The 15,697-nt window shown below is 40.8% G+C and overlaps 1 protein-coding gene across 1 annotated transcript in view; it reads left to right on the forward strand.

Annotated features, from left to right (window-relative positions):
- HOMER2 (homer scaffold protein 2) overlaps positions 1 to 15,697 on the forward strand; it is a 201,069-nt gene that overhangs the window by 137,918 nt on the left and 47,454 nt on the right. The window contains exon 3 of the mRNA XM_042781554.1: positions 7,571 to 7,702. Coding sequence (XP_042637488.1) covers positions 7,571 to 7,702 — 132 coding nt within the window. The remainder of the gene's footprint in view (positions 1 to 7,570; positions 7,703 to 15,697) is intronic.

Consider the following 15,697-nt stretch of genomic DNA (forward strand, 5'->3'; position numbering starts at 1 on the left):
TTTAAAATAATTAAAATCTGTCTATTTAAATATCAAAAAAAAAAAAGAATAAAAACAAAATAAACAAAAACCAGATGATTGTAATACATGTTGGACACACTCAAAAGGTCTAGCATACGTGTGATTAAAGTTCCACAAGGAGAAAAGAGAGAATGGAGCAGAAGCAATATTCACGGAGAGAATGGTAAAGAATTTTCCAAAAACATACGTATATTCAAAAATTGAATCTACAGATTTAAGCAGATTTAAACAACCTTCCAAGTAGGATAAATACAGACTTAATTCTCTGAATCAATTAATCATTACTTTCCAAGCAGTATGTATGTTAGTCTTCTCACTACTTCCTAGTTCTATGACAATCAGCAAGTCACTTGGTTCTGTCACATCTCAGTTCCCCACCTGTAAAATGGGGATTAGATGAAAGAGTATATGGAAAAAGTGACTTAGAAACTGTTAAGCTCTATAGAAATATCAGAAGGCATTACTGTTGTTATTCCCGTTGACTTATTCTGGGGTGGTCTGTTTGAGCTTGAGAGGTGTGTCTATACTCTAGTGAACCTTGGTCCACTGCTCTGCAGTAGGGGCTGACCCAGGGGCATGGGTCTAATGTGAAGTCAGCCAAGAAATTTGAAATGAATCAAGGATTCTGGATTGATCTGGCAGTTTGCCTCCCAGGATCCTAGTAATTGAAAGATGACCAGGGTTGGCTTTCTGAAATCTTGTGATCCATTCTGACCCAGCTCCCAGCTGCATCTATTTGATTTCATCATATCAGTCCTGCGTGAGGCTGAGCCAGAACTCAACCAACCTCTAAGGTTTGGGGAGCTTCAGAAGCATTCTGGTATACTTCCTCATGGCTTGTTGTTGTTGTTGTTATTTGCTGTTGAGTCGGCCCTGACTCATAGCGACCCCTCCTTGGGTTTCTGAGGCAGTATCACTACGGAAGTAGGATTGCCCAACCTTCCTTCTGAGGAGTGGCTGGTGGGTTTGAACCGCCAGCCTTCTGGTTAGCAGTCAAGTGCCTTAGGCACTATGCTACCAGAGCTCCTTCCTCATGGCTTAGATCTAAATTTTCCATACCCTACTTTCTAACACTCATTTCTTGATAGTATCCAGTGACAGCAGCAAGAGCACTTTATACTGTGTTGCATTCACTTACCTGGAAAACTTTTGATAAAGTGTTTCTAACTCACATGGGTATTAGTGATAAGTAAGAATTGTCACAGCTGAAGGAAAAGCAACCTAAATTGCAGTGAAGTCATCAAAGATTCATAGATTGGGAAAGAAGAGAGGTGATATATTTGTGGCTTTCCTCTTATGTAAAATAGATGCAGCCTGTGTCCTTGTTGTTGTTAGCTGCTATAGGTTCTGATTCACAGTGACCCTATGTACAATAGAACGAAACATTGCCTGGTCCTGCATCGTCCTCACAGTTGTCATAGTTGAGCCCGTTGTTGCAGCCACTGTGTCATTCCAGCTTACTGAGGAGCTTCCTCTTTATCACTGGCACTGTGCTTTACCAAGCATGATGTTCTTCTCCAAGGACTTGTCACTCCTGATAACATGTCCAAAGCATGTGAAACGAAGTCTCCCCATCTTCACTTCTAAGGAGCATTCTGGCTGTACTTCTTCCAAGATAGATTTGTTTGTTCCGGCTGTCTGTGCTATATTCAGTATTCTTTGCCAACACCATAATTCAAAGGTATCAATTCTTCTTCAGTATTCCTTATTCATTGTCCAGCATTCATACACATATGGAGTGATTGAAAATACCATGGCTTGAGTCAGGTGCACCTTAGTTCTCATAGTTCTCATAGTGCCGTCTTTGCTTTTTAACACTTTAAAGAAGTCTTTTGCAGCATAGTTGCTCAGTGCAGTGTATTGTTTGATCTCTTGACTGTTGCTTCCATGAGTATTGATTGTAGATCTATCCTGAATGCTTTGTAGTCTTTGATCTTCATCAGTAAGTGCTTTGTTTTCATCAAACAAGGTGTGTCATCTGCATATAGCAGGTTGTTAATGAGTCTTCCCCCAATCCTGATGCCATGTTCTCCTTCATATAGTCCAGCTTCTCAGATTATTTGCTCAGCCTACAGATTGAATAAGTATGATGAAAGGTTACAACCATGACATACACTTTTCCTGATTTTAAACCATGCAACCATGCAATATCCCCTTGCTCTGTTCAAATGACTGCCTCTTGGTCTGTGTACAGCTTCCACATGAGCACAATTAAGTGTTCTGGAATTCCTGTTCTTCCCAATGTTACCTTTAATTTGTTATGATCCACACAATCAAATTGGCATAGTCAATAAAACCTAAGTAAACATCTTTCTGGTATCCTGTGCTTTCAGCCAAGATCCATCTGACATCAGTATTGATATCCCTCATTTCATGCCCTTTTCTGAATCTAACTTGAATTTCTGTCAGTTGCCTGTTGATGGACTATTGCTGCTAGTTTTGAATTGTCTTCAGCAAAATTTTACTTTCATGTGATACTAATGATATTATTCAGCAATTTCCAAATTGTGTTGAATCACCTTTCTTTGGAATGGGTGCACATATGGATCTCTTCAGTTGGATGCCCAGGTCTTCCAAATATCTTGACATAAATGAGTGAGCACTTCGAGCGTTGTATCTGTTTGTTGAAACATCTCAATTGGTATTCCATCAATTCCTATTGTTGTTGTCAGGTGCCCAATTCCTATTGTTATTGTCAGGTGCCGTTGAGTCATCACTGACTCATAGCGACCCTATGTATAAAAGAATGAAACACTGCCCGGTCCTGTGCCAGCCTCACGATCCTTGCTATACCTGAGCCCATTGTTGTAGCCACTATGTCAGTTCATCTCATTGAGGGCCTTCCCCTTTTCACTGACCCTCCACTTTACCAAGTATGATATCCTTTTCCTGGGAATGGTCCCTTCTGACAACACGACCAAAGTAGGTGTGACAAAGTCTGGCCATTCTTGCTTCCAAGAAGCATTCCAGCTGCACTTCTTCCAAGACAGATTTGTTAGTTCTTTTAGCAGTCCATAGTACTTTCAACATTCTTCTCCAACACCACAACTCAAAAGCATCAACTCTTCTTTGGTCTTCCTTACTCATTGCCCAGCTCTCACATGCATATGAGGTGATTGAAAATACCATGGTGTGGATTAGGCGCACCTTAGTCTTCAAAGAGACATCTTTGCTTTTTGGCACTTGAAACAAGTCTTTTGAAGCAGATTTGCCTAGTGCAATACTTCGTCTGATGTCTTGACTACTGCTTCCATTGGTGTTGATTGTAGAGGTAAGTAATAGGAAGTCTTTGACAACTTTGATCATTTCATCATTTATCGTGATGCTGCTTATTATTTTTCGCCATTTACATCTTCCTTTGATACCATTGGTTCTTGGTTGTATGCTACCTCCTGAAAAGGTTTTACATCAACTAATTCTTTTTGTTACAGTGACTCTGTATATTCCTCCATCTTCTTTTGATGTTTCCTGCGTTATTCAATATTTTGCCTGTAGAATCCTTTACTATTGTAGCTTGAGTTCTGAATTTTTTCTTCAGTTCTTTCAGCTTGAGGAGTGCTTAGTATGTTCTCCTTTTTTCTTTTTCCAATATCAAGCTTTTTGCATATTTCATTATAATACTTTATTTTGTCTTCTCCACCTGCCTTTTGAAATCTTCTGTTCATCCCTTTTACATCATCATTTATTTAGTTTACTTTAGCCACTCTATGTTCAAGGCAAGTTTCAGTCTCTTTTGATATCCATTTTGGTCTTTTCTTTCTTTCCTTTGTTTTTAATGACTTTTTGCTTTCTTCATATATAATACCCTTGATGTCATCACACAACTTGTCTGGTCTTCTGTCATTAGTGTTCAATGTGTCAAATCTATTCTTGAGATGGTCTCTAAAATTCTAGGGAGTTATACTCAAGGTCGTACTTTGGCTCTAGTAGATTTGTTTTAATTTTCTTCAGCTTCAACTTGAACTTGCACATGAGCAGTTGATAGTCAAGTGGTGCAGTTGGTCCCTGGCCTTGTTCTAACTGATGATTTTGAGCTTCTCCATTGTCTCTTTCCACAGATGTAGTTTGATTCCTGTGTATTTCACCCAGCAAGCTTAATGTGTATAGTCACTGTTTATGTTGAAGAAAGGTATTTGCAATAAATAGGTCATTGGTCTTGCAAAATTCTGTCAAGCTATCTCCTGTGCCATTTCTGTTACCAAAGCCATATTTTCCAACTACCAATCCTAATTTGTTTCCTATTTTCACATTCCAATCACCAGTAATTATCAATGCATCTTGATTGCACATTTGATCAATTTCAGACTGCAGAAGTTGGTAAAGCATCTTAAGTTTCTTCATCTTTGGCTTTAGTAGTTAGTGTGTAAATTTGAATAATTGTAGCATTAACTGGTCATCCTTACAGGCATGCGAATATTATCCTATCACTGAGAACGCTGTACATCAGGATAGATCTTGAAATGTTCTTTTTGACAATTAAAGTAACCCCATTCTTTTTCAATTTGTTGGCCTTGGCACAGAAGACCATGTGATTGTCCATTTCAGAGTGGCTGATACCAGTCCATTTCAGCTCACTGCTGCCTAGTATATCAGTCTTTATGCATTCTATTCCATTTTTGATGATTTCCAATTTTCTTAGCTTCATACTTAATACATTCCACATTCTGATTATTAATGGATGTCTGCAGTTGTTTCTTCTCATTTTGAGTTGTGCCACATCAGCAAATGGAAATGCCAAAAGCTTTATTCCATCCACATTATTATGGTCCACTCTACTTTGAGGAGGCATCTCGTCCTCAGTTGTATTTTGAGAGCCTTCCAGACTAATGGGTTCATTTTCTAGCATTATGTCAGAGTGTTCCACTACTGTCTGTAAAGTTTCTATTGGTCTCTTTATTTTAGCAGTAGATCATCAGATCCTTCTTCCTAGTCTGTCTTAGTCTTGAAGCTCCACAGAAACCTGTCCACCATGGGTGACCTTGCTGATATTTGAAATACATGTGGCATGGCTTCCAGCATCACAGCAACACACAAGCCACCACAGTATGACAAACTGACAGACGAGTGATGGATAATATAATATACATGTTAAAAATACTGCTTTTGGAGTCAACCTGACTAGTTTCTTCTGCTACTTACTATCTGTGTTATCTTGAGCAAGTTTATTTTAACCTCTGAACCTCAGTTTCTTCTGTGAGATGATAATAAGTCATACTTCATGGGCTTGTTTTGAGGTTTAAGTGAGCTAATACGAGACAAGCACTCCAAAAGTGCTTAATAAACAGTAATTGATATTAATACTAACTTTTAAAAATTGTTTTGCCAACTAAACTAAGGTTTATTCTTGAATTAATGTCTCATTAGCAAACTAACTAATAACTAACTAATAACAACAACAACATAGCTATAGATATAGATAGGAGCTCTGGTGGCATAGTACCAAAGGCATTTGACTGCTAACCAGAAGACTGGCGGTTCAAACCCATCACCAACTCATTGGAAGGAAGATTGGGCAATTTACTTCCCTAGAGATACTGCCTCGGAAACCTAAGGAAGGGTTGTGTGAGTCTAAATCAACTCGACGGCAGTGAGGATTTTATTTTTAAGACATGGATACATTTTCGAAGGCAGTGAGGTTTTTATTTTTAAGACGTGGATACATTTTTGTTGTTGTTATGTGCCATCGAGTTGCACCTGACTCATAGTGACCCGTCCCTGGGTTTCTGTGGCAGTATCACCGAAGTAGATTGCCCAGCCTTCCTTCCGAGGAGTGGCTGTTGGGTTTGAACCACCAGCCTTCTGGTTAGCAGTCAAGTGCCTTAGGCACTATGCTACCAGAGCTCCTAGATAGATATATATAGCAATTATACTTCTGTTAGTAGTGACAATTGTAACTTACTGCCTACATCCCTTTTTTAAAAATTAAGATAAGAACCTCCCACTGATAACTTGTAAGATCTAATTTAGACTGACTGTGTGTTGGTAAGTCTCTGAAATTGCCCCTTCCTTTGGTTATGTACCTGACTCAGCCTGAGATGTGCCAGAAGAGGAAGAGCTCAGGACCAAATATAACAGGGCGGAGGATGCATGTTTCAGACACTAACTTTGCCAACAAGTATTTTTAAGGAGATGCTTTGGTGTCTACTTCCAGAAGGTCTGTCCTTTAACAATATAATTTACTGAAGGAAAATGATAAAACATGTAAACAAAAATCACCAATTAATGTGCAGATAATTTACTGAAATTTATACCAAGGAAAGTAAGAGCCATGCCATTCAAAAATGTATTTTTCTTTCTTTGTTTTATCAGTTAAAAGAAAAATTCTGAGTTGACTTTTGAGAGTAAACATAGCCATAATAAGTAAAGTTGCTAATTTATTCACTGTTTAGAGTATTTCCTTAGATTGCTGCTAAGCAGTCTATACCACTATAAGTTCAGGCCACGAAAAAGTATTTGTTGAGAATGTAACCAATATATTATGCCACCACCCTCATTATGTAAAAATTTGAGCATCTCTTATTTCTAAGGATATTTGTCTTGAGTGTTTTTTAGAGTCTTTGGGCTTCCAAGGATTTATGCCAGTGTAAGTCTATTGATACTTTATAACACTTATTACATTGTTTAGTGATTTTTTGTTTATATATCTCTACCCTTTGCTTGACTGTAGGCAACTTGAAGACCAGGGATTTTGATTCATTCATTTTTGTGTCTTTGCAGAATGCCTGACTTATAGTAAATGCTCAATAAATGTTTGTTGAAAAATGAGTGAACCATGTGCTGGATATCACCTGATTGTCGCCTTTTACACTTTCAAATCCATTCTGTATGCTACTCTGAATCCTGAAGTGGCTGACCTGTAGATTATATTAATGGGGTCCTGAGCCCTCTGGCTTTTGGCTGGGTTTGACCAATGGCAAGAAATCAGAGAGAGAGAGAGGCGAGAGTTTTATTCTCATAGTTCCGTCTCTTGTGAGGTCACCATGTGCTGGCTGTGTCCATCAACAAAACTCTTTTTCAAGGCAGCCTTCTCTATATGACTCTTTTTCCTTCCAGGTTCTATAACCTTTCCATCCCTCATCCTTTTAGGCTAAGGAGTGGTGACAACTAGTTTCCTGTATCCCTACACCCCATTTATAGCTTTATAATTAATTTATTTGTAAATTAACCCCCCACAAATTATCCTAATTAGAGTGAACCTTCTCCTTTGTAATAGGAAGCAGCAGCCATTACGGGAGATCTGATGCCTGGCATCTTTGGGGAAATAAACTGCAGTTTTGGAAACGGTTCTCTGCTTGGGAAAGAATTTCTCCCACTGATAACTTGTAAGATCTTATTTTAGACTGACTGTGTGTTGGTAAGTCTCTGAAATTGCCTCTTACTTTGGTTGTGTGTTTGACTCAGCCTGAGATGTGCTAGAAGAAGCCAAATAAAACAAGATGGAGGATGCAAGTTTTAGGTACTAGCTTTGCCAACAAGTCTTTTTAAGGAGATACTTTGGTGTCTACGTCATTTTTTTTTTATGTTTTCTTTTTGGACTGTTTTTCTTCAGGTGATCATAAACAGCACAATCACCCCAAATATGACTTTCACCAAAACGTCACAGAAGTTTGGGCAATGGGCAGACAGCAGAGCCAATACAGTGTTTGGTTTGGGATTTTCTTCAGAGCAGCAGCTGACAAAGGTAACATGGTCCTTTCCATAGTACAATGAGCAACACATAGGATGCTATTCTGATTCATTGACTGCCTAATGAGAAACTGAGTTGTGCTATTGGTGAGCAGCATTCCTTCCTGGCCTTACATTTCACTCCTAATGAAACTGCAGAGCTGCCAAACCAAATATATTTTTGGAAATACCAGGTTTCTTGAAAATGGAGTTGTTTGTAGAAGGGAAACTCCTATCTAACAATCCTGCTGCAAAGCCTGAAGTTGCAGCCTCCAGAGCAGCTTTGCTGGTCACTGTCTCCCCAGGTGTCAGCCACTGCTTCCTTACTCACTCACATCAGAGTCCACAGGCAGCTGGTTGGCCAAAATCAGGTGATTTGGGTTTTCAGGACTCTGAGAATTAGATGACTTTCCCACGTGGGGGGATAGTTGTTGGAGGGTTGTTAACTTAAAATTTCCAAGGCAGACACCATGTCAGTGCTGCCAGCAACAGTGCACTTTTGGTAAAATAAGCTTGTTAAGTCTTTGAAAAGTTGACATGGTTTCTCTCTGACAGCCATCAACATAATGACACTCTTGCTGGAGCTCTTGAGAGAGGGAGTAAGGTGATCCAGTTTTTAACCCAGAGTGCCCAGAGCCCTTAAAATGTCACACAATGGGGTGTGTCTCTGTGTGTGTGTGTATTGCTTTTTTCCTAGGGAGAAGGTTCATAGCTTTGATTAGATTCTCACAGTGGTCCATGACACACTTTGTGGATGGTTAGAAAGGTATGAGGAGTAGGTCTTGGCTGGTCATAGACTAGGAGAACCCCAAGAACTGAGGGAACAAACTGACTCACTCTGAGGGATCTCACCCAGTTGATGGGTTTGAAGAGCAGAAAGCCTGTTGTAGAAGAGATTTCCTATTAGTGTGGTGGAAGAGCCCTGGGTAGATATTAAGAATGTTTGATTGTAAGACAGCCTATTTTATGTAACATAGGGATTTATTGGAAGAATATCAAAAGTATTTCAAATAATCCAATGGAGAGTTGAAAATCTAGGCCTAGGGAAGGGCTGGAACCAGATGACTTCAGAAATGTTGGTTATAGTAGCTGTTTCTCCCTAGACAGTTGCCATGAATGTTTGACAGACTGGCTGGGCAAGTGTTTGTTGAACCCTTGCTGTGTTGACATCATTCTAGGCACAGAGGATACAATCATAGATTTTGTTTCTAGGTGGTTTTAGAAAATTCCAGATTCTTAGGGAATTGACTATGATTGGCTGGCTCAGCTTGGGTCAGGAAGTTCTCTATAGCTGGGGAGACAGGGCTGCTTAGCACAAACATGGCTGCTTGGGACCTCTGTGTATACCAAAGATAATTTTCGAAGAAGAGAGAATTAATATGAGTCAGGAATCTACCCTGAGAGAGACCTGATAATTTGTACTTCTTACTTGCCCAGTGCATGTACATGCTTGCACACACACACACATGTACATACATACACACACCTCCATGGAGGACCCAGCCCACAGATCCAGTCATCCTAAACCCAGTCACTAATGAGCTCCCTAATAGAGGACACCCCACGGACTATCCATCCTCTACATCCTGTGGTACTTTCAGGTAGGCGTCTGTTCCTATAGGAGGCTGAGAAACCCAAAATGGGCTGGTGGTAGTCTCAGAATCCTCTCTCATACCATTTCCTGGGTACTAACATCTCCAGATTGTATGCTGAGCAATAATCCAAGACACTGAAGTACATGAAGAAGATTAGAGATTAGAGAAAGACTCCAATCTTCTTCATCAGAGTTAGAGAAAGACTCACTAACAACCTGAGATACGCAGATAACACAACCTTACTTACTGAAAGCAAAGAGAACTCGAAAAATTTACTATTGAAGATCAAGACTACAGCCTTAAGTATGGATTACATTTCAACATAAAGAAAACAAAAATCCTCACAGCTGGACCAATAAGGAACATCATGATAAACAGAGAAAATATCAAAGTTGTCAAGGATTTCATTTTACTTGGATCTTCAATCAATCCCTGTGGAAGCAGCAGTTAAGAAATCAAACTTCATGTTGCATTGGGCAAATCTGCTGCAAAAGACCTCTTTAAAGTGTTAAAGATGTCACTTTGAGAACTAAGGTGTGCATGACCCAACCCGTGCTATTTTTGATCACCTCATAAGCATGCAAAAGCTGGACAATGAATAAGGAAGACTGAAGAAAAAGTGATACCTTTGAATTATGGTATTGACAAAGAATATTGAATGTACTGTGGAGTACTAGAAGAGTGAACAAATCAGTCTTGGAAAAAGTATAGCCTGAATGCTCTTTAGAAGCGAGGATGGTAAGATTTTGTTTCACATACTTTGGATGTGTCATTAAGAGAGAGACCAGTCCCTGGAGAAGGACTTCATACTTGATAAAGTAGCAAGTCAGCAAAAAAAAAGGAGGACCCTCCATGAGGTGGATTGACACAGTGGCTGCAACAACGGGCTCAAGTATAGCAACGATTGTGAGAATGGTGTATGTCTGGGAAGTGTTTCGTTCTCTTATACATGGGGTCTCTATGAGTCAGATCCGACTGTACAGCACCTAGCAAAAATCAACATTAGCAACACCTCCAGATCACCAGAGTCTGAAAATTCACATGGAGCAGGAAGCAAAACTCTTGAGAATAGTTCATTGTATATCATTATGGAAGATGTCATCTCCATCCCTGACCCCCAGTTCCCAGACTTATGTATTGAATGTGAAACAACGAGTCATATATTACAACTTTGGAAGATTTGATATTCCAGCAGGCAGAAGTCAGAGTTCTGTAAGACCTGCTGCTTCTGACACATATGCTACAGGGTGGGACCTGAGAATCCTATGGGAATTGTTTCATGCCATTTGCAGAGAAGCAAGTTCATTGGTTTGAGGCAGTATTGTGTGGTGTATAAGGCATTAAGTAATTTTATGGATGGTGGGGCTTGCAGAGGTACAGCAGTCAGGGAAGTTAGACAGACCCAGCTTGTCAGTGTCTGTGCTAATGGGGAAAAATTACCTTTGTTTCTGAAAGAAACAACTTTCCACCAGGAAGCTGGCTGATCACTTGGAGGTGTGATGTGAATTGGGTGCTCAGAGTGGGTCAGGGGCAGGGGCAGGAGTCAGGGTGGCTATGGAGAAGAGTATGTGTTTTCAAATCTACGTGCTGCCTCTCTCCCTAACACTATCACTAGTATGTTAAGAGTCTTTTGAGCAACACCAGACTACCTGGAAGAAAATGACTGGTCTCCATAGAGCAGCCCTTCCTGTCCACCTGGTTTTAAGGGTACTCTTTTGCTGCATTAGTGTGGAATGCTCTGGCTCTGGGTCTATTTTTGGGCCTGTTGATGTACTCATTTCTCACATTCCCTTGCACCCTGAACTTTGTTCCTTCCCAATGCCTAATCATCCTGCTAGGCCTTTAACCATTGCCCAGGGATCAAGGTGGATCCTGACTTCAAACCATCTCTTTTGTGTACATTAGACAATGAGCTGTTCTCCTCATAGAGAGGATTTTCCTCTTCCATTGTTCATTTTCCTCTTCCATTCTAGAAAACAGGAGTAGCATGAGCAAAATTGTGAAACCGTGAGTCATGTGAAGAAAGCTGCAAATGGTTCACTATTGACATGTCCAGGCTTTTTGGAAGTGGGTAAGCTGATAGAGGGCAGCCCTTGGAGGCCCTTGTATGTCATGCCAGAGTTGCTGGACTCTATCCTATAGCCCATGAAGGATTTTAAGCCAAGAAGGAAAATGATCAGGTTTGCATTTTAGCTAGCTAGCTTGTCTGGCAGCAAGACAGATTATATTATTTTAATCCAGACTAGATATGATGAAGGTTTGAGTAAGACTTGGAGACATCCATATATGTGTGTGTGTGTGTGTGTATGTGCAGAACTTAGTTAGAGGGTGTGGGAGCAAAGAACTCTAGGCTTTTAATAGATAGTTGATGCGTTTTCTGAAATATGGAAGCGGAACAGGTGCTGTGAGATCAGAGAAAATGTTGAAGCTAGTATGATGGTGATTTACTGAAAGAGAGATTAAATAGAACCTTAGGCCTTTTCCCTCCTGAACAAGTGCTTGGTGGGCAAGGGGGGTGGTTGGGAGAATCCCCTTCCTGCCAAGTGGCATTACCCATACCCTCCTCATCTCCAGCTTACAGGGTTGGAACCCTCAGACCTCTGGGAAGGATGAGATGGAGAAACTTCCATGAGACACAAGGTCCTGACTGTATCCCCCTCATGTCACAGGCCTCTGATCCCACTAAAGGCTGGGGTGGTTGGAGAGAAACACAGCTGTCTAAAACAATTACTTCAATCTTTGCAGGAATCAAAAGTAGCTAGGGAGGATGAAGGGTAAAACTTTATATGAAAATTCAAAACAAAAGCAAGAACAAGAACAAGTTAAAGTTCAGTTCTTTGTGAGAACTATCAAGACCACCTTGAGCTGTACCTGCTTCCGAGCATGGCCACTTCTGGTTTTTCCAGACAGAAGAAAATGTCCTCTCATTAAGGAGGAGTGCCCCATCTTCCTGAGTCATTCATTCTCTGGCAGTGTGAAGTCTCTGCTCTGTCACTGTAACCTGTCATTGTCACAAAGACTTATCAAATAGGCTTTCAGATATCTCCTTTGTTCAAAATGTTTCCAATCAACTTTTTCCCTTCTTTTTGAAGGGAGCAATTAACCACACACTGATAAATTACCATGAAGTGAGGCTGGCAGTGTCGACAAGTGGCAGTTAGCTGGCAAAGAGGAACTTGGGTCTCAAGGGTTCCCAAGGAGTGTGCTGAGGGAACAGCTGTGGCTAAATATTCCTGAATGCACAGAGCAGCCACCCCCAGACTTGTGAGGGGAAGTGGTAATCAAACACTCTAACTAGGCTAGAGAAGGAACACTAGTGTGGACGTTTTCATTTAAGAACACTTTATACACACTTCTCTTTCTACCCCCTAGAAAGAAAATAGACACCTTGGGCTAACTGCTCCCATTATAAGGACCACTTCACTCCCTAATCCAAAAAGTATTAAAGGAAAACTTTCTGCTCCTTAGATAGGCTTTGAAAAAATAATAGAAGCTGTGTATTCCCAGAAGTAAATGACGACTCATCCATCCACCTACCTGAGATACAGGACATATACCTCAGCCTACTAAAGAAGGTTGAGAAGAAACTTGCATGTTCTGGTCAAAAGGGAGGTTTAGGAAAATAGACAAAAGGAAAGAGAACCAAATGTAAGAATGAGCCAGTTGTTAGCATTTAGATTCTTCCTGGCATTAGGGAAGTGAAAGAGCCCTTAAGGCATCACTATTTTAAGTTTCGCTGCATCTAATTCATCACAAACAGAAGGAAACACATTCTGCCATTAAGGGAGAGTGATCCAGGACAGAATTGCTAGTACACCATGATTCGTTGGCAGCAATCTGTCCAAACTCTGACCCAAATGCTTTCAACTCATTTCAGTTATTTCAGCAGTAATTCAATTTGTACCCATCTGGTTACTTCATTAGCTTACTGTGGTTATAAGAACATTGTTCTGTCTCCTACCCTTCTGTCTCCTGCTTAAGAGATTTTTTATTTATTTCTTTATTTTTAGGTGTTGTTGTTGTTGTTGTTATGTGCCGTCGAGTCGGCCCCGACTCATAGCGACCCCTCCTTGGGTTTCCGAGGCAGTATCACTACGGAAGTAGGATTGCCCAACCTTTCTTCTGAGGAGTGGCTGGTGGGTTTGAACCGCCAGCCGTCTGGTTAGCAGGCAAGTGTCTTAGCCACTATGCTACCAGAGCTTAGGTAGGGGATATTAATTAGTCTTAAATATGTTAGAGTTAGAATGCTTTTAGCTACAAGCAACAGAGGACTTGACCGCGGAGTTTAAACAAGGAGGATTTGTTTTCTCTTGGGAAAGAGAAGTCCCGAGGAGGATGGTTGCTGGCGTTGGTACAGTGGCTCTGTGATGTTGGGCCTGAGAGTTCTTCAAGGTTTTTTTGTTTGTTTCTTTTCTTGTCCTTTTGCCCATGATGGTAAGACGGCTTCACCAGCTCTACCCAGCACATCTCCATTCATGGCAGGAGCAAGGACGCAGAAGAGTGACACCACAATAGCTTCCCTGGAAACTCCCCTGCCTAACTTCTGCTTGTGTCCAACTGTCAGCCCTGGGCCCTTAGGACACTCTTGCCTTGCCCCCTACTCCAAAATAAAGCAGGGAAGTGGGTTGCCATGATCAGCTTAGATCAGTCATGTTCTGCCACTCAGGAATGGACTCTCTCTTGCCCCAAACAAATTTGAAATTCTGTTAAACTAAGGGAAAAGAAGAAATGGATTTTGGATAAGCAACAAATAATATCTACTACACATCTACAACCACAGCCAACATTGTTGGAGAATCAGTGGCTAAGACCAAAGAAATGCACAAATAAAACCGAGCAGTAATCTCTCATTTTCTATAATGATGATGATTTAGATTAAGATTATTACCACAATTTTTAAAACTGCAGAAAATGACCTTAATAAATAAAACATAAGATTTTGGCATTATATTTCAGAAAACTTTGTGGTTTGAATATTTTTGGTCCATGAATTTCCCTTGTAGGATTTCCTATTCTAAGGAAATCATTGTAACTGAATACAGGTTTTCCTGGTTGTTCAAAAGCTGAGTGTTCCTATGAAACCTTTCCTAAGCTGAAATGGCATAAAGTGAAGGAGCAATTACCATTAATTTATATTGGAGAAAAATGTTGAGGAGTCCCACACCCAAAGATAACCTACCAAATAATACAGAAGACCTAAAATAACACCAACTTACAGTGTCCACAGACATGGTTCAAAGTTGCGATCCTGATGCTGAGATGCTGACTGTAGTTTTAGAGAAAGAGCTTGCCAGTGCCACTGTGCTCGGGGTGCATGCTTCCTATTTTATTATTATTATTTTTTTATTGTTATTTGAGTGAAAATTTACAGAGCAAATTCACTCTCCATACAGCAGTTCACATACACTTTGTCTCATGACACTGACCCCAATTTACCACAATGCAACAACTTCCCTCCCACTTCCTCCAGATGGTTACCTGTTCCCTGTGTCCAGCCCTCCATGCACACCTGCCCCCTGAGCTGTCTCCCTGTGCATAAACAGCCCTTCTATTCTCCCATGATTGTTCTCTCCAAGGAATGCATCCACCTCAGGTAAATGTTCAGCTCATATGCCTGTCTTTTGTTTTGCTAGAAGCCACAGATGTGGGTTCAATTCCAGACCTGAAGGGCAGCTAGGGGCCATAGTCTCAGTGGTACCACCAGGCTCCATCAGACCAACAAAACTGGTCCCCCTTTCTTTTTTGTCCCCAAATAATTTTGAGTTTTGCTCCACATTGTTCTCCCTCTCTATCCAGGATCTCCTACATAGATCCCTCTCTGAGTGGTAGACAGTGGCAGCCAGACACCCTCTAGTTCCTCTGGTCTCATAGTTGTACAGGCTGCGGATCACATGGTGTATCATTCACCAACTAATTGTTTCCATGGATCTTTGGCTTTCTTCATTCTTCTTTGCTCTGCACAAGAAGAGACCCATCGTTGCATCTAGATGGCTGCTTGCATTTAAGATCCCAGCCACTACTTGCCAAAGTAGGAGGTGGAACAATATTTTGTGTAGTATGTTATGCCAATTGAGCTTGATGTCCCCTGAGACTATGGTCCCGAGCCCACAGGTTCAACTACTTGGTCCCTCTGGGTAGCTGGCTGTGACCAAGAAGTGACTACATCTTTGCCACTTGTCAGCTCTACTATATACCTGGGAATTCAAATCATACAAATACACTTATAGGACCATTGTCTGACAACCCTATATATGGTCTTGGGTACACTCCCCACTTCATAGACATACCTAATAATTCAGCCTGTCCCCCCATCTATCCACCCGTATACCCATGTTTGCCTTCACTGACAACGCAATACTGTATGTGCAAAAGGGTTCATCTTTGTTGTCTGTACCTCCCATGTACCTCTCTATGTC

The sequence above is a fragment of the Orycteropus afer genome, unplaced genomic scaffold (genome assembly GCF_000298275.1).
Source record: "Orycteropus afer afer isolate SDZICR_OR568_19922 unplaced genomic scaffold, OryAfe1.0 scaffold00132, whole genome shotgun sequence".
NCBI lineage: Eukaryota > Metazoa > Chordata > Mammalia > Tubulidentata > Orycteropodidae > Orycteropus > Orycteropus afer.